The 18,023-nt window shown below is 56.8% G+C and overlaps 1 protein-coding gene across 1 annotated transcript; it reads left to right on the top strand.

Moving 5' to 3' along the window:
- Positions 1 to 1,733: 1,733 nt before the first annotated feature.
- On the top strand, positions 1,734 to 17,849 carry UNC13D (unc-13 homolog D). The gene is made up of 32 exons (XM_064675831.1): positions 1,734 to 1,869; positions 4,292 to 4,324; positions 4,591 to 4,698; positions 5,072 to 5,131; positions 5,342 to 5,408; positions 5,493 to 5,670; positions 5,798 to 5,842; positions 6,206 to 6,274; positions 6,477 to 6,546; positions 6,861 to 6,965; positions 7,266 to 7,358; positions 7,611 to 7,714; positions 7,945 to 8,062; positions 8,568 to 8,692; positions 8,964 to 9,054; positions 9,338 to 9,394; positions 9,481 to 9,578; positions 9,803 to 9,854; positions 10,131 to 10,261; positions 10,631 to 10,751; positions 11,316 to 11,459; positions 11,609 to 11,707; positions 12,116 to 12,322; positions 12,494 to 12,562; positions 12,759 to 12,838; positions 13,062 to 13,167; positions 13,241 to 13,312; positions 13,424 to 13,507; positions 13,783 to 13,903; positions 14,541 to 14,664; positions 15,000 to 15,205; positions 15,305 to 17,849. Exons 1-32 carry the CDS (start codon positions 1,813 to 1,815, stop codon positions 15,424 to 15,426), a joined length of 3,216 nt encoding a protein of 1,071 aa, XP_064531901.1. The 5' UTR covers positions 1,734 to 1,812; the 3' UTR covers positions 15,427 to 17,849.
- Positions 17,850 to 18,023: the final 174 nt, after the last annotated feature.

The raw sequence follows: 18,023 nt of genomic DNA on the forward strand, positions 1-18,023 counted from the left end.
CTGACATGGGAGAGAGCAGAACTGTAACGAGCAGCTTTTTCAGACCCTGGGAGATGAGGCTGAACAATCTCAGGGATGGATTTCAGCTTTTCAGTGTCTCGCTGTATCTCTGGATTTTTATTCCACAGAATACCTTGGCATGCCCTTGACCCTGGCAACCCACTGTGTGCGTGCTGTGCAGCCCCTCTTGGCCTCAGCCCTGTGCTGGCTGACCTGGATAAAGAAAATCTGGCCACCCTCCCAGTGCCCACAGCCCTTTTTCCATCTCCTGGCCTCCCAGCTTCAGGGAACCCCTCTTGCCAATATACCCTGTTCTTACAGGGTTCCAGGGCAAAGAGAAGCTGTGTCTTTCCTAAAGCAGCTAAAACAGTGCAATCTGCCTTAATTAGAGGACTAGATGATTGCAAGGCTGAAAGGACTGAAAGGGGCTGCCTGCCCCTGTCCTCTCACAGCGATGCTGCTGCCAGCATCCTCCTGCAGCCCTGGTTGGAGCCAACAGGCTCAGTGCTGCTGGATTGTGATGCCTTCCACGGTAGTTAGGAGGACAAACTGTCCAGTGCAGTTTCCATGGTCATGGTTTCCTGTTTGGACTCAGTAGAAATCCCTGAAGGGCTACAAAGCACCACTGATCCCGACGTGGAGCCTCTGCCCTCTGTGTTGCATCAGAAGCATCTTGTTTAGGGCTTCCAGGAGTGACCATGGGCCAGAAACGGGAAGGCTGGGGAGACAAAACTCCCCTTAACGGAAGGTGCAGCATCAGCCGTGGTCACAGCCCTGCTGCACAGGGCCTGTGGCTCCTCAGCAGCCCTGGCAGTGACACCAAACCCCAGCAGTGACACTGAGCACAGGCTGATGTCCCTGTCCTTCCCTGGGCTGTGGGTCTGGCCACTGAGCAGCAAATGCTTTTGCAGCTCAACAGCCCCTGGGAGCCCCAGCGAGGCTGCTCTTCCATGTGCCTGTAGGGTATGCCAGACATCCAGGAGCAAACGTGCTCTTCCCTTGGCCATCTCCTGGTGCCCACCCATGCCTTCCCCCTGTCTGCCACCAGTGCAGGCGATAGGGATCTGCGTGGGGCGGGCACCGCTGCCGGTCTGTGATAGGCAACTGCTGTAGGATAGGAGCTGCAATCAGATAAAGTGTTTACAAGAATGAAAGCTAATGGTAAAGCACAAGTGTTTAACTTCTTTTCCTGCTGCTTTTTTTTCCTCGGTAACCAGCTCTGTCTGGACAGTCTTTTTGGGAAGAAGGCCACATGTCCTTTCCCAGTGCTGTCCCTGGCACGTGCACTCATTGCATCAGTTCTCAGCCCAGCCTTGTCCAACACGTTTGGCTGTCACAAGGATTTCCCACCCTGCAACTTTTGCATGAGGTTTTTAATCCCCTCCATTCTTTGGGGCTGAAGACACCTTCTGCTTTCTGCAGGGCCTCTGTTTGTGCTCACAGGGCATGACAGATCCCAAATACACATGTTGCCTCCACCAATCCTCCCCATCACCCCCATTCCCTGCTAGGCTTTGACATCTCAGGACTATTTCTGTCCACTTGCTCCCAATTCCTTACTCATAAATAACAGCAGAGACGGGGTGTGACACCTTTCTTTTGCCCCCATCCCATCTGTTCCACGAGGTCCCTGTCACTGAGGGGGTGCTGGGAAGCTGCTCTCGAAGGAGCCCTGTGTGCATTTCCGCTTGCAAAAATGGCCACGGCGAGATAAGGTCTGTGGTTTCCTTTGAGCAAGAGAGTGAGTGGGAGAGGCAGCAGCGTCAGGCAGAGTTGCAGCCACTCCCCTGCCGTGCTCAGCCTCCCCTGGAGATGGATCCTGCTGGCCAGACCCCCGTGGGGACCCTCCCCAGGGACGAGAGCCCCGAGGTAGGTGGCCTTGACCCCAGGGAGCTGGGGAGCGTGTTTGGGGTGCAATGGCCCCAGGAGGGGATCTGCACCCTGGGGTGCAGAGCTGGATGCTCAGGCTGTAAAAGGGGAATGAGAGAAAAGGGATGGAGTCCATGTCCCGGATGTGATGCTTTGCAAGGGCGACCGAGGTATGGGGGAACCAAACCCGTGTAAATGTACACCCAAGGGTGTGTGCAGGGTTGGCTACAGCTCTGTGCTGGCACTGAGGGTCCCCTCTTAGCTCAGCTACAGCTTCCCAGCACCTCACAGCCCCTCTGGGCTCCCTCCTGCCAGCAGCTTCCCCAAAGCCCTGCCCTGGGCCAAGCCAACCAACTTCCTCTGCAGTGGACAGACAGATGGTGTCTGTTCTCACCAGTGCTGCTGGGAGCATGAGGGCTTGATCCCTTGTGCTGGATTCCTGGGATGACCCACCCCTCCTCAGGACTTGTCGTTCCTCCCAAATGCCCCCATCTCCACAGCCAGGCTGGCCTCCTGCACCACTGACACTGCTGCAGCTGCTGGGGTGGGGTGGTGCTGGTGGCTGTATCTGGACCTGGATTTAAGCAACACTCCTGGATTTGAGCTGGGCTCTTGGCGTGGGGATTAGCAGCAGTAAACACATCCTGGTGGCTCAGCTCAGCTTTAGCTTAGCCTGTCCCATGCACATATGGGCAAACACGGAGCAGATCCCGCAGACGCTGTGCCTGATGGCAGAAGGGAGCAGCAGGGACCTGCCCCCGAATCAGCAGCAATTCCTCCCCTTGCCTTACTCCTCATGCTACCCCACTCCTGGGCAAGGAGCAGATGCTTGTGGCTTGCTGATAAGTGACAGCAGCAGAGGAATGAAGTCCTTTTTCTCTCCCCTCTGCACTCATGACCTTGCTGTGGGGCAGCACTGCCCATGGTGATGCTGAAGGATTCGGGATGGGGCCATACCCCCCATGCCATGGTGAAGGCAGAACAGTGCCAGCAGCAGTGAAAGGTGGATGGTCCCTGGTCAGGGGCAGGCAAGAGCAGGCTGGGATCCTCCTGCATGCAACGGGTCCCCCTTTTCCAGGGACCTTTCCCAGGAGCCACCACAGCCCCCAGCACCCACCAGCAGGTGAAAGAAGGTATGAGGAGGCAGATGGGAGAGAAGTAGCTCAAGGGTTAAATTTGTCAAGGATGGGAGAGTTGAATTTAGTCCAGATGGCTGGGGGATTATGCCAGCCCTAGATTTGCCATAAGCAAATGTTAATGTTTCCAGCTTGGGGTTGGGGTTTTTTCTATCAGGGGTATCCTAAGGTCACTTTGGGGCCTGGGCTGACCCACAGGTAGGGCTCGTGCATCCATTCATGGAGCCCTGCCAGCCCTGGCTGAGCGGGCACAGGAACTTTGCTTGACACAGAAAGGCCCAAATGCATTTCAAAAATTTCCATTATATTTTCTGGCATCACCCCCTTGTACTCCCAGAGTCTCCAGCTCTGGGATCCATAACAGATGACACAGGAGCACTGGTCCCCTTCCTTAGGTGGCATCACCCAGCTCATGGCAGTGGCAAAGTCACTGTCACCTGACCAGGCTCTGCAGCAGGAATGAGTTTCTGGGCTGTGGTGGTGTCTGAATCCAGGACGTGGTGACAGAAGCAGATGCAGGACAAGCTCAGCCTTGGGGAGGGAAGAGGGGTGAGGATGGGCTGAGAGCTGGTTTTCTAGGGAAAAGGTGGTTGGCAGAAGTGGTTTGATCTCCCTGCTGGACCCACACAGAGCTGGGATGAGTGGGAGGTGACATTTTAGGTGGGGAATGGCAGGGGCTGCGTTGGGCAGCAGGACCCACCTGGCCAGTCCTGGGGTGAGTGCCATGGGAGTCAGGCAGTGCCTCATCACATGGCTCTTTTAATTTAATTCCCATTTGGAAAAGCAGTGCTGTTGCTGGTCATCCTTCAAGTGGGGAATGGAGCAATGCATCAAATCCCGAAGTTTTTTTGGAATCTCCTTGCCCAGCCTGCAGCTCCTCGCTGTCCTTTGGCCATCTGCCCTCTCCCTCAGCTGCTTTGCTTTCCAGCCTGGCCCTGCTGGAGCAAGCAGCTCTGTGGGGTGAGAGGAGGGTAGTTGGCCTTTAAAACCTCCTGAGGGTCACCCCAAATGGCTGTTGCCATCCTTGCTGCCCCCTCCTCAATTAACAGGGATTGGGGGTGACATCCTACTGCTGCCCTGCTGGGGGGTGACAGACAAAGTGGTCCCTTGGCTGAGGGGTGCCTGTGGGGTGTCACAGCACCCTTTGGGGCATCCCACCCTTATGGACAGTGTATGACCCCACCCCATCCTGGCTGCCCTGCCCTGTCCAACCACGATTTCCTCCCCAAACCACGTTGTACCACAAGACCTTACAGGAAACCTCTCTGCTTCTCTTTTCTCTCTAGATGGATCTGTCCCACCGGTTCTCCAAGGCAGAGGTATGAGCGAGGCCCCACCACAATCCCCCTTGGTGGCACTGGAGGGGGGGGCAGTGCTGCTGGGGCTTGGGGACATGCTCAGCTCCTGGAGTTCCTCCTCAGGGACAGGCAGTGGTGGGTGAGCAGGGCTTGATTCAGGGGGGCAGCAGGGACCAGTGGGAGCTTCGGGAAGTGTGAGGGGGACACCCCACTGATCCTGGGGGACACATGGAGCAAGTCCCCACTAGCCTGGCCCCATGTGAGGTGTCAGCACTGTCCCCCCACAGCTGGACCAGCTCTATGAGGAGGTTCTTTACACCATCCGGCACCGCCTGGGCAAGCCCGAGCCCCACCAGGTTGCAGACTCCCAGGAGCTCTACTCCTACGTGCAAAAGGTGGGTCCCCTCCTGATGGGGTCCCCCAAACCTGTCCCCTGACGTGTCCATCCTCCCAGCTGAAGGGGATGGTGGGGGTCACTCAGAGGGAGTTTTTAACGAGCATCTTAAAAGATGTAGCAGCAGGATCCAGCTGGAGGGCTGGGACAGCCTGTGGCTGGGAAATGTTAGCCCTAGGGAGAAATGTTTATCTTACGAAGAAGGCTCTCCCTCAAGAGCTTTCAGCTGATCCCCAGCCCTCCTGCTGGGCTCTTTGCTCCTCTCCTCTCCCCTCGAGCTGCAGCTGGCTCCCAGGGAGTGGAGGGAAGCCCCTGGCTGCTCTCCAGTCGTGTTAAGAGGGCAGCATCCATTACCAGCCCTGATATCCACACAGGCTTTCGGCATGGATGCGAAGGAGCACAGTGTCATCATGCAGCAGGTCATGGAGCTGGAGGTATGGCCTCTCCCCAGTATGCTGCTGGGGGGAATACTGGGATGGTGTTGGGGGGCTGCAGTGCCTCCTGGCCCCTGTGTTCGGGATTTGGGGTGCCCTGGGGTTGTCACTGCCTGGGTAGGAGTTGATGGTGTGGTTCTGCTCGAGCCCCATCCTTCCTCGCAGGGTTGGTGACCCCACACGTCAATAGTTATTTTTTCATTCTTCCAGAGCCCAATTTATTGCCTGAAAGCAACTGTGAAGGAAGCCAAGGGGATTTTGGGCAAAGATGTCAGTGGTAAGTGGGGTCGGGGTGGGTGTCCTGTGAGAAAAGGGGCAGCTGCTGCTCCCAACTGGGACTTGCACGGCTCTGCCCTCACAGGCTTCAGCGACCCATACTGCCTGCTGGGCATCGAGGCCAAGAGCCAGGAGCCAGCCCACCCTGACCACAGGAAGAGGATGAAGGCTGTGGTCAAAGACCTCATCCCTGAAGACCAGATCCATCGCACACAAGTCATAAGCCAGACCCTCAGCCCGGTGTGGGACGAGACGTTTATCCTGTAATCCAACACCCCTTGGCTTTGCTGCTGGGGGGCTGGATGGGGTGGCCAGGGCTCTTGGGGGTGGATGAGGGGCTTCACCACTTTCATGTCACTCGAGTAACAGCATCCTGCCGGTGCCTTGCAGGGAGTTTGAAGATGTGGAGACAGCCAGCTTCCACCTGGACATGTGGTGAGTGGCAGCATCCCCGGCCAGTGACCCCAAGAGCCTGCCCTGAGGGATTCCTGCCTCCTAGGAGGGTCCCTGAGGTGGTCCTCCAACCTACACCCTTTACAAAGCCCCAGAAGCCAGCTGGGGACCCCTTTTCCCATGACTTTCTGCTGCAGCAGTGGTCAGTGCAGGATGTGACCTGCACGAGCAGAGAGAGCCCAGGTAGGGCCAATCCTGAGCCCAGGTTCTATTTATGGAAAGAAGCCACATGCTTGCAGATTTTGGCTGCTTTTAGGGGTGGCATCTGTCCTGACACTTCCCCCCTCCTGTACCTTCCCTCCTCTGCCATCACTTCTCCCTGAATTTCCCCCTTTCCCCTGGCAGGGACTCGGACATGGTGGAGTCGATGCGGCACAAGCTGGGGGAGCTGACGGACCTCCACGGCCTCAAACGGTTGGTGCTGGTGAGGCCCCAAGGCTGCTGAGGGAAGAGGGCTTGGAAAATGCTTGTTTGTCTGCTGGATTTTAAAAATCACCTTTGGAAGGAGGGAGGGAGGGAGGGCAGCAGGTCTGTGCCACCCTTCATTCCCTTCAGCCGTGGCTGGGTCACAGCTGCAGGACACCTTCTGACCCCCTCCTTTGTCTGTGCCTTTCAGGATCTTTAAAGATGCTCGCAAAGACAAAGGGCAGGATGATTTCCTGGGAAATGTGGTCCTTCGCCTAAAGGTGAGTGCCAGGGTGCACCATCCTCTTCTCCAGGCACCAGTTAAACCTCTAGGGGTCCAGGCAGGATCCCAGCACTGTGATAGCACCCAGCACAACCAGGATCCTGGCTCAGAGCCACAGACTCGTGCCAGGTCATTCTCTGTGGTGGCAGGTGCCACAGTCACTACGACACACTCAGTCATTGTACAGCCTGTATTTTTAATCAAATACAATCTTTCTGTCCCATGAATGCAGATCAGGATTCCCTGGTCCCTGAGTGGGATCATTCCCCCAGGAAGGCTGCTTGAAGCTCATCCTTGTCTCTGTGCCTCCAGGACCTGCACTGCTGGAATGACCAGTGGTACCAGCTGGAGCCACGGACCGAGACGTATCCCAACCGGGGAGACTGTCACCTGCAGTTCCTACTGACCCACAAGAAGGTGGGAGAGGGTGGGGAAAGGCTTCCCTTCTCAATACCTTGGCAGGATAGGAAGTTTCCCATCCCTTGGGGCTTATCTTGGGGTCAGAGATCCCTGCCCCAGGACCAGAGGTGCCAGCACCAGGGTTTGCATGTGCTGGGCCCTTCCCTGAGCTCTGTGCCAGCACGGGGACCCTGCTCCTGGTGCACCTGCACCCCTTGGCTCTCCAGCTCCATGCTTTTTGACTCCTATGTCCCCACTCTGACTGTGTCCCTGCATTTTCAGGCAGGTGATGGTTATTTCTGCCTTGTCTCTTCACAGAGGGCCACCACGAGCAGCCGGACACAGCCGAGCTACACCGTCCATCGCCACCTCCTGCAGCAGCTGGTGTCCTATGAGATCCTTCAGCACCAGGTACTGGTGCTGTACCAGTGCCAGTAGCAGCCCTCCAGCAGCTGGGCTGGGTGAGGGCTTCCCTTGGAGCCCATTGCCCCTGACACATCGTGCAGTGTGACGAGAACGAGGGTCAGGATGATCCCTGCCCGTGCCTGGCATCCATACGGGACACACACTCCTCCCATGGTCCTGCAAATACACCCCACCTGCCCCCCTCCCTGCTCATCCTGTGTTGCTCCAGGACATATCACCTCTTTTCCATCCTCACAGGCCAGGAGCATCTCCTGGGACGGGGAGCTGAGCAGCCACGCCAGCACCGTGCTGTACCTGCACGCCACACAGAAGGATCTCTCCGACTTCCACCAGGTCATGGCGTAAGTACTCCACACTCAGGGAGTCTCCTGGGGGGTTAAGGGCCCCAATGCCTTCCCTGGAACTGTCTGACTGCAGCTGGTGTCCCCCATGAGCTCAGTGTGGTGGGTATTGCCCCCTGCACCCATGAGACCTGGGTCCTGCCCCTGTGACTGTGGGTGGGGGAGCCCCACGCTGACCCCTGTGTGCCCCCAGACTCTGGGGGCTCATCCCAGCCCTCCCTCTTCCCCAGGAAGTGGCTGGCATACAGCAAACTCTACCAGAGCCTCGAGTTCAACAGCAACTGCCTCCTGCACCAGATCACCAGCATCGAGTACCAGTGGGCACAGGAGCGCCTCAGGCCAGAGCAGGTGAGGGGGCTCTGGCACAGCTGGTGGGCAGAGATCAGGGAAAGGTGCCTCATGCATCCAACCCTGAGCCTCTCCTCCCAGCTCCCAGGGCTATTTCACTCCCGGTGTTCCAGGAAGGGCACAGGGATGCTGGGGCAGCTGGTTTGTTCCCCTCCTCTCCATGGAGAAGTCCTTTGTGCAAGCTTCCCCTCCTCCCTCCCTGCCATCAAGTCACAACATCCTGCAAAACTTAAATATGACCCAGTTCCTACTTTTCCCTGCCTGTTTTCCCAGAGCATCCCTGCGCCCTGCTGAGCCCCTGAATTGTTCATGCATAGCAATAAGATTTAAGAACAAAGCTCAGTTCAGCCCCTCCAGGGAGAAGCTAATCGAGGCATCAAGGGGTTTTCCCATCCCTGAAGCCGGCTGGAAAGGAATGGGAACCACCAGCTCCCTCCGCGGTGGTGCCGTGGTCCTGCAGGCATCTGCCTGTCACTGAGGGGGACGTTTCTTTTCTTCTCCCCAGAAAGCAGAGCTGGCCGAGTCCTTCCAGTCCTTGCTGACCTATGGGGTCTCCCTCATCCGGAGGTACCGCATCATTTTCCCCCTCTCTGTCCCGAGGTCCAAGGAGAGGCTCCAGTCCCTGCTCCGGTGAGTCAGGCACTGGTACCAGCTGAGTGTGGGGTTGTAGGACTTTACCACTGTGATGGACAAGCCCATGAGCTTGAGCAAAAACCTTTGTGAGCCCTTTCTGACTCCTTCTAGGCTGCTGTAACACTTGTCCTGTCCTGTCCCTCATCCTGTGCTGCCTGTGGGGGATGTTGTTGGGAGGGGAAGGTCTGTTTGGGTAGGGTCTCTGGGGAGAGAGGTGGTTGTTTCTGGTGACTGGTGCTGGGTTTCACTTGAGGTTCTCTCTTTGCAGGGTCCTGGTCCAGATGTGCAAAACAAAAGCTTTCCATGAGTTGTGCACGCTCAGCCCTGACCTGCCCCAGATGATCTCCACGGCACTGAAGGTACCAGGGGTCTCACCCACTCCAGATCCAGTGAGGTGGGACCCTCTGGGTCTCCCTTCCTTTACGTCCCCTGCCCAATGCCCACACCTCAGTAAATCCACATGGACCACCACGGTGGGGGAAACACCCACCCCTCTTCAAACTGGTGGTCCCAGCCTGTGGTTCCCACCACATGGAGCTGGGTCCTGACCCCACCCAGGGGACAGGGAGAGTGAAGGGAGTGACAGAGCTGTCTTTGCTCCTCCTGCTTCCTTGACACTCCATCAGGACTCCTCTCTTGCAGTCAGGCACGACAGAGTGGTTTCACATGCAGAAGGAGCACCTCAAGCCCATAGTGAAGGTCAGTTCCCATCTCTGCCTCCCTGACATGATAAAGTCACCTCAAAACGTCCGAGCATCCAAAACAAGCTGTTCCTTCCTTTGCAGAGCATGGAGGAGAACGGAAAAGCCTTGTCCAGACTCCTCCTGGAGGTGATAGAAGATCTCCAGCAGTGCCACAAAATCTGGAATAAATTCTTCATTAAGTAGGTTCCAAGGGCACTTTGATGCCTCATTCCTTGGCCCTTGGGCCCCACAGGTAGCATCTGTGGTCCCACCTCTACCCTTCAGACCTGTATTGTCCTTGCCCTCAGGACAAGGGCGTGGTCTGGGAGGGTTTTCTGGGCTGGGTTTGCTGGGCTGGGTTTGCTGGGCTGGGTTTGCTGGGCTGGGGCTGGCAGGCTCCTGATGCCCCATTTCTCTCTTGCAGCACCTTCAAGTTGAATATCTTCTCCATTGCCTACCTGGAGCTGGAGAGCCTGGTGAGCAAGCCTGGGCTCCTCTGCACTCATGGGACTAAGGTCTAAAGGCAGCCCAATATTTTGGCCACTCTTCAGGCAGTAACAGATTGTAGCAAGACAGGGAAAATCCCCATCTCTCTGTGCATGCCCAAGTGCCCTATGGTCTGCTTACTTCACCCAGTGAATCTCCTGAAATGCCACCAAAAAGGAAGAGGAATCCCCTGAGCTGACCCTCACCCTGTGAGTCCAGAAGGAGCATTCCCAGCTGGACCCTCACTGATAGTTCCCTCTTCCCAGGTTGCGGAACATGTCCAGGAGCAACTGCACGAGGTCGACAGCAGCATGTCCAAGCCCACAGCTGAGAGCCTTTTCCAGCTCTACATGAACCTGCAGGAGCTCTATCGGATGAAGGACTTCCTCCCGAGGAGGTATCCAACCCAGAGAGAGGAGAGATGCCAAAGGGAGGGATCAACCAGTTGAGAGGAACCCCAAATCCTTCCCATTCACCTACATCACCAGTTAGACACCAGGCAGACCAGGCTGTTGGTGTCTGGTGTTGATGGGAGCATCACCAGAGGGGTTTCAGGCTCATCTCTGGGTGGGTCGATGGAGACCTCAACTTCCAGACAAGGGGAGGTTTCTCTTTATCACAGTTGCTGCGGTGCTGCCTCCACCTCGGGGCAGTTGCTTGTGTGTGAGGGGTGATGTGAGAGCAGGAGGGGTGATGTGAGAGCAGGAGGGGTGACAGCCCCATGCCATTGCTGTGCAGTTGGAGAAGCTGGTGCCTTCATCCACAGGGATGGACCTCTGGCTCTGAGCAATTTCCACCAGTGGTTCAAGGAAGCTGTGCCCCAGTGGCTACAAAAGGCCTACAACACTGCGCTGGAGAGGGCTCAGAGAGCTGTCCAGATGGACCAGGTAACGTGGGGAAGAAAAGATCTCCCTCTTCCCTGTGGGGACACTCCAGCTTTCCTCCATTCCTTGCCCCTGTGCCTGGCTCACAGCACTGAGACCACCACGTAGGTGTCTCTTGCAGCCCAGCAGCAGGTTCCTCACTCAAATGCATAACAAAGGATGTGGTTTCCTGGACCAGCTGATCCCACCCTGGCCCCACACTGTGTCCCTGTGCCCCTTCCCTCGCTGCTCTCTGGCAGCCCATGTGAGCTGAGGAGCCTTCATTTGGGCCATGCCATGAGCATCCCCTTTGCTTCCAACCTCTAGGAAGAGGGAAGGGAAGGCAGCCATGGGCCCACAGGCTTCTCTCTCCTCTCCACTGGGGTCCAGCAACGCTGGGTTGGAGTATGGGAAGCAGGGAGCTGCTCTACCCATCTTCATGTCCTCCTCTCTCCAAAGTGGCTGTGTGATGACATAGGGATATATGAGGCTGATGATGGGCCAGAGAGTCACAAAGCAGAGGAGCAGCTCTGCTCTCTGGGCTGGCATCTTTCTGTACAAGTTGCATTTGCTTTCTCTGCCCCTCAGCTGAAGCCCTTTGGGGAGCACAACAAGCACAGCACCTCCACTGTTGACCTGTCCACCTGCTATGCCCAGATAGCGAAGACCTGGCAGCAGCTCAACTGGCCAGACCCCGAGGAAGCCTTCATGATCATGGTGAAGCTCGTGGAGGTTTGTACACCTGGGCATCAGCACCCAGAGTTTCCTCTCCTGCTCTTGGAGATGTGTGTCCATGGACAGGGCTCCTGTCCCACCCCTGACCCCGTGGTGGTCCCGGTGCTGCCTGGTTCAATCCCGTTGGCTTCTTCTCTATCCTGCAGGATATGTGCAAAATCTCCCTGATGTACTGCCGGCTCATCAAGGAGAGGGCTGAGGCTCTGTCCCTGAGTGAGCAGAATGAGGGCGAAGCAGCCAACAGGGTTGGTATGGGGGCACTGCTCTGGGACAGGCAGGATTTGGCCGCGGTTTCTGGGCAAAGGGGGAGATGAGCTGCTGACAACCCAGCTGATATCTCCAGTTTGGGATTCATAGGGATCAGTGGGCCCCCAATGGCCATAGTCCTGGAAAATCAGGAGGAGGGAAATGGTGTGAATAGGGAGAGAGGAATAGAGATGAGGACATGGATAAGGGTGGGGATGGGAATGAACATGGGGACAGTAGCGGAGATGGGACTGGGAATGAGGAGGGGGATGAAGATGGGGTAGTGCTGGGGATGGGGATAAGGATGGGGATGGAGATGGGGATGGGGATGGAGATAGTGATGTGACTGGGGATGAGGGATGCACCAGGGGTTGTGGGACACCCTGAAGGAGACCCACCTCCCCCAGCTCTGCATCGTGGTGAACAACATCAAGCAGCTGCGGGTGCTGATCCTGAGGCTCCCGACGCAGCTGGACTGGGCGCAGCTGGAGCAGCGCACGGGGGCCGTCATCGACCGGCAGCAGATCCAGCACACGCTGCACCACCAGCTCGACAGCACCGTGTCCTGCCTGGACCACGAGGTCCGGGACGTGGTGCAGGCCCTGGCCACCAAGGTGACCACCAGCCACTGACCCCCCCTGGCCCTCGCCTGGCCCAGAGCAGCTTCACCCAAGGCGTCCTGGAGCCCATAATGCTCCTGGGACGGAGACAACGTGGACCTGGGTGTGGGGAGGCTGGTGTAGAGGGCGAAGTCTTAAGTGCCTTCCTGTGTTTCTCCCTGGCAGCTGGAAAAGGGCATTGCCAGACATATCCAGGAGCTCTCATCTTCCAATAATACCAAGGAGCCTGAGGATGTAAGTACCTGATTCAGCCCCTTCTGGACCATCTTTTTCAGGGCCATCCATAATGCTTTGCTTGAACCTGTGTTAGCAGCAGGACCAGACCAGGCACAGCCTGCCCATGTTGTGTGGGAAGGAGCCCCTCTGGGATCCTCCTCTGCTGGATACGACCCCTCGTGCCCTCCCCAACACCCCTCTCCTCTCTCTGCAGTCCATCATCCCACTCATGAAGTTCCTGGAGTCGGAACTGCAGTATCTCAACGAGCATCTGGTCCAGGAGAACTTCAAAAGGTGACCAGGGCACTGGGGATGGCAGAGGCCACCAGTGTCACTGTCCCTCAGGCAGGAGTGTCACCCCAGCTCCGTGGGGCACAGGGACGTCCTGCTTCGGGCTGCTCAGCCCAGCAGGATGAGTCACTTCCCTCTGGGGCTTTGCAAAGCCCCTGAGCTGAGGACCATCCCTTCAACCCACCTGCTGGACCTTGCTCACAGCCTTCCTCCCTCGCCCCTGCAGCCTCCTCACTCTCCTCTGGCACCACACCCTGTCCGTGCTCTCGGCAGCAGCAGCACCACAGGTCCCCTCAGCCCAGCACTACAAGAGGCTGCACTGTGCCCTGAAGGTACCCAGGGAGAGCGGGGGGTCCCTGGCAGGGATGGGGTTTGGTTGGTGGCTGACAGGATCCTTCTCCCCAGAGCCTGGAGCTGTGCTTCTACGGCGAGGGCTGCGGGCTGCCGCTGGAGATCCTGCACACTGCAGCCTTCCTGGTACGGAGGGCTGGGGATGGGGGGCTCCAATAAGAGTTCCCTTGGGAGGAAGGAACACCAGGCTGTGGACCTGTCCGTGTGCTTGACCATCACCTCTCACACTCCCCACAGTCGCTGGAGACCCACCTGGCCCTCTGCTCCGCCAGCAGCCGCAAGCTCATCCAGAAATACTTCAGCAACAGGATCAAGCAGCAGGTAGCAGTCTGGATGGTGCTCCCAACCCCTTCCCACATCCCACCTTGCATTCATGAGGCTGCCCAGCACAGCCTGCCTGTGGAGACGTGGAATTTCCCCTCACTGTTTGGGCTGTTTTTGCCCCAATGGTGGCAATTGAGCCAGAGGGGGCTCAATTGCATTCCAGAGGATTCCATCACCTCCTGGGTACCCAAAAATTTCTGCTCAGGCCCCATGGATGCCCTCCCTGGGTGTGCTGAAGGGCAGCACCCTTATTCTTGTACCCCACTGCTCAGCTGGACACGAGCTCGGAGAAGTTTGGGGCCGTGACGATCAAGGCTCTGTACCGCCCTTCGGAGCAGAAACTCCGCGTGGAAGTGCTCAACGCTGCCAACCTCATCCCGCTGGACTCCAACGGTGGGTGTGGGTGGGCTGGGGGGCCCCACCAAACCAGGACCCTCCTGTGGGTGGGCTGGGGCGCCCCACTGCCCCGGGGCCCCCCTGTCCGCAGTCCCCTGGGTAGGAGAGATACTGGCAGTGCTTGGAGTAACCCTCTTGATTTGCTTTTGCATCCGAGGAGTGGATTTGGGGAAGAGGGAGGGTTATTGTGCTGATCCGGGGTGGTCTGGGGTGTGGCAGGCAGGACCAGGCAGGACACTGTGCCCACACCCCACTGCCTTCACCTTGAGGCACAAGGCAGCAGCCAGGGCAGGTGGCTTTTCTTCGTTGTGCAACCCAGTTGCAGACAAAAAAAATGATGCCAGGGTGACGAGGGACATTCTCCCGGGCTGGCTGTCGTTCGGGGAGCTCTCCAGGAGAGGTCACTCCTCCTGCAGCCACCTGTGGCCGATGGACGTGTGGGCAGGGTTAGGGATGTTCCCGCGTCTTCCCAGGAGCATGGGCTGGGCTGGGGGTTGTGGTGAGGGTGCCCTGACCCCCCTTCCCCCCGCCCTCAACCATCCCAGTGTGTCCAAGTCACCCCATCCGGGTTCACCCCACCCCATGTGCTGGGGCAGAGGGGTTGTGGGCAGGGCTGATGTTTGCACCCCACCAGGCTCCAGCGACCCCTTTGTCCAGCTCACCCTGGAGCCCCGGCACGAGTTCCCCGAGGTGGTGGCCCGGACCACCCAGTGCAAGAGGAACGAGCTGCACCCCCTCTTCGACGAAGCCTTTGACTTGTACGTAGGGGCTGACACCCACCGGCCCCCCGGTCCCTGCAGCCCCTCAGGCTTCAGCCGAGCCCCTGCCATGGGGCTGCTGCTCCAGGAACTAGGTCCTGTCTGGGGATTTCACCCCCTGCACCCCAGTGGGGGCTCAGCCGGGGGGTCCCACGGTGGGAGCTGGGCTGGGGGTGACCCCAAACACCTGGGTGCTGTTGGTGGGTGCAAGGCTGGGCTGGGGCCCTGTGCTGGGATCAGTGCAGGGGGGGTGGCTTCCCAGGGAACATGGAAGGTTGCGTTTCGGGGTGGAGGGGGTGGGATGTGATGAGCACCAGCATCCCGTTCTCTTGCAGCTTGATCCCCCCGGAGAAGTGCCGGCAGGAGGGGGCCTGTCTGCTGCTGACCGTGTTCGACTACGACACGCTGGGGTCCAATGACCTGGAGGGCGAAGCCTTCTTCCCCCTCTGCCACCTGCCCGGCCTCAATGATGATGAGGACGAGGCTGACATGGGACGGGTGCCCCAGACCCGCCTCCCCCTCACTCACCCCAAACCCACTGGTGAGTAAGTGGTGCCCTGCCAAGCCACTGCTGGCCCTGTGGCATGAGGAGGGGGCTGTGGTGAGCATCTCCCACCATCATTCCCCTCTTCTCTGGCAGGGGACGAGATCCTCCGGCTGCTGGAGTCCAGGAAAGGGGACAAAGAGGCTCAGGCCTTTGTTAAGCTCCGTAAGCAACGAGCCAAGCAGTCCAAGGAGACACAGTCCAAGGAGGCAGAGTGAGGGAGGCAGAAGAAGAGGGTCCTGAAATGAGGGGTCTGGCCAGTGGATCCCAGGAGATTTGTGGTGCTGGAGCAAGAGCCATCCGCAGGGATTAGGGGGGACAGAGAGGACCTCTGTGCCCCCCATCACCTCCCAGCACCCATCTCACCCCCACCTTTGGGAAGCAACACTCCCGTGAGCCTGGGGAGGGTGGGCACATGGATTTCAGGGGATTTCTTCACCTGCCTGGACTAGGAACACTACACGAGGGATGTGAAAGACTGTGACTGTCCCTGCCTGTTCCTCAGGAGCTTGTCACTGCCTGTGCCACATCTCCTGGCCCGGTCCCCAACCCTCCTGCCTGCAACAGGCATCAGGGCAGTGCAAACACATCCAAGTTGATTCAGTCTGAGTGCAACCATGTCCAAAGCTGCCTTCATTTTATTTTTTTTTTTTTTTACTGTTTTAAATCTTTTTTCCCCTCTTTTTCTTGTGGATAAGCCTCTTATTTTAAATGAAAAGCTACAAAGCTGATGCGTGGGTTGAGTCTGTGCAGTGGCCCTGTGCTGGGGGCAGCTGTGGCAGCAGCACGGCAGGGTGGGACCAGGCATTTGGGATGTAGTGGGAGCTGCTGAAATGTGTATAGCTCTTGTGTCTGTTTTTTTATTTATTTTTTTTTTTTATTTTACCACCAATTGTATCCACCTGCTGGAGCTGAGGGAGCCTGGGCAGCAATAAAGAACATCGCAGTGCTGGCAGCCAAACCAGGAGGCACTTGGGCTGCTGGAGGCCAGACACAGGGGGCAGGTCCCCAGTGTCACCTCCAACCTCTGCCAGGGATCTGGGTCCCTCTGGAAGTGCTGGGAAGCTCTGCAGGGTGCCTCCATGTGGGATGGCCCCGTGTGACAGCAAATATGCCTGGCAGGACAGGTCGTTGTAACTATTTGCTGGGGGTTTTTTGGTGTTTGTTTTAGCTGCAATAAGTACTAATTACAGACCTGGAGCTCCCTCTATCTCCACCCTGCAAGGGGGCGGCTGTGTTTGAGCTGCAGAGGGTCCCTGGGAGCTGCCCAGGGTATTAAAAGCATCACCCTCACGGGTGCCTGAGCAGCAGCTGCTCCCTCGGTGGGCAGAGCAGCCGCTGGGTCAGTTCAGGTCAAATCCTGGATGCGGGGGTGGGAAGAAAAAAAAAAGCTCCTTTGGTATCTGTGTGACAGACAGAGCCCACAGCAGGAGGGATTAAGGCTCCCAAGGAAGCCAGTTGCTGGCTTAGATCACTCGTTTCAGTGCAGAGAAATAATATTCCAGAGACAGGTCTGGGATTGCAGAGAATCTGTCCCGAGGGGGGTCATTTCAGCTGGGTTCAGCACCCCAAGCCTGAGCTCTGCAGCTCATTTGGAGTTGGCACCTGTTAACAACCAACCTCATGCTTTATTACAAGGCTTAACTCTACGAGGCTGTAGGTCTGAACGTGTTTTTAGCTTATTTTTTTGCTCTTTGTTTAAAAATCACTATGCTCTAACTCACCCTGGGCTGCCACCACCCGTGTGTCCCAGTGAGCAGGTGCCACGGGCTGACCTCTGTTTTGAGGTTGTTTGCACTGTATTATTCAAGGTGTTTCAGCTTAATTTTTCGCTCAGCTCCAGGCAGTTGGGTGGGTCTTCTCCCACCCCTGAAGAAATTGTATCTTTTTTACAGAGAAGGACTAATAATCCTTAATCAATCAGGGCGTCACTAACCCCACGGACCAGAGAACAGCCCAAGCATGAGAAAATATGGCTTGAAGCACAAAAAACCAGCTCCTGCTAAATGCAAGACTGAGGAGGAGGAGGAAGAAATCATCATCCTCATCCTGGTGAAGAACCTGACACAGACAAATTGCTGGAACACAAGAGGGAAGGGGACTGATTTACTGATTTTTATTGTGTTACTAATAGTCTCTAATATAAACTGGGTGATTCAGATTATTGTTGCGATTGGACTGATGGGAAGTAGTTGACACATCTTTGAAGCACTAATTAGACCCAAACTAAAAGGTAATTCTTGGATCCATAGGTAAGGCACGTTCTTTTTGGTGCCAACACACGAAACTCGTTTGCATCTGCTGCGCAGGCACAGAGGTACTGGCTCACCTCTGCCCAGCCTGGCTCTTCCAGGACAGAAATCCATGCCCAGTTCAAGAATCTGGGTGATAAAACCACTCTTTTTTTTTTGTGGTTTTGCCATTTCAGGGGTCTCTGACCAACCTACCTGCACCCCACCGACGTTCCCCCTTTTCCACAGCACCTCGATGAGAAAGGTGAAAGGTAACCCCCTGAAAAAGGGGCTTGATCCAGAAGGGAGCTCAGGGAGAAATTAACTCTTGGTTGTGTGAAAGGGAAAAGGCAAAACTGGCCATGGATCTGCTGTTTTGAGGGCTCCACAGCCCAGACTTCCCCACCCTCCCCAGATCCACCTGGGCAGGCACGCGCACACACACGCACACACCGCTTTGGTTTATAATTTTTTTTTCTTAGCAAAAAAATAAAAATTTATTGTCCTCTAAAAAAAAAAAAAAAGAAAAAAAGAAAAAAAAAAATCCATCCTGCCCTTGGAAACTGTGACACAGATTGAGTTCT

The sequence above is a fragment of the Pseudopipra pipra genome, chromosome 19 (assembly GCF_036250125.1).
Source record: "Pseudopipra pipra isolate bDixPip1 chromosome 19, bDixPip1.hap1, whole genome shotgun sequence".
In the NCBI taxonomy this organism is placed as follows: Eukaryota; Metazoa; Chordata; class Aves; order Passeriformes; family Pipridae; genus Pseudopipra; species Pseudopipra pipra.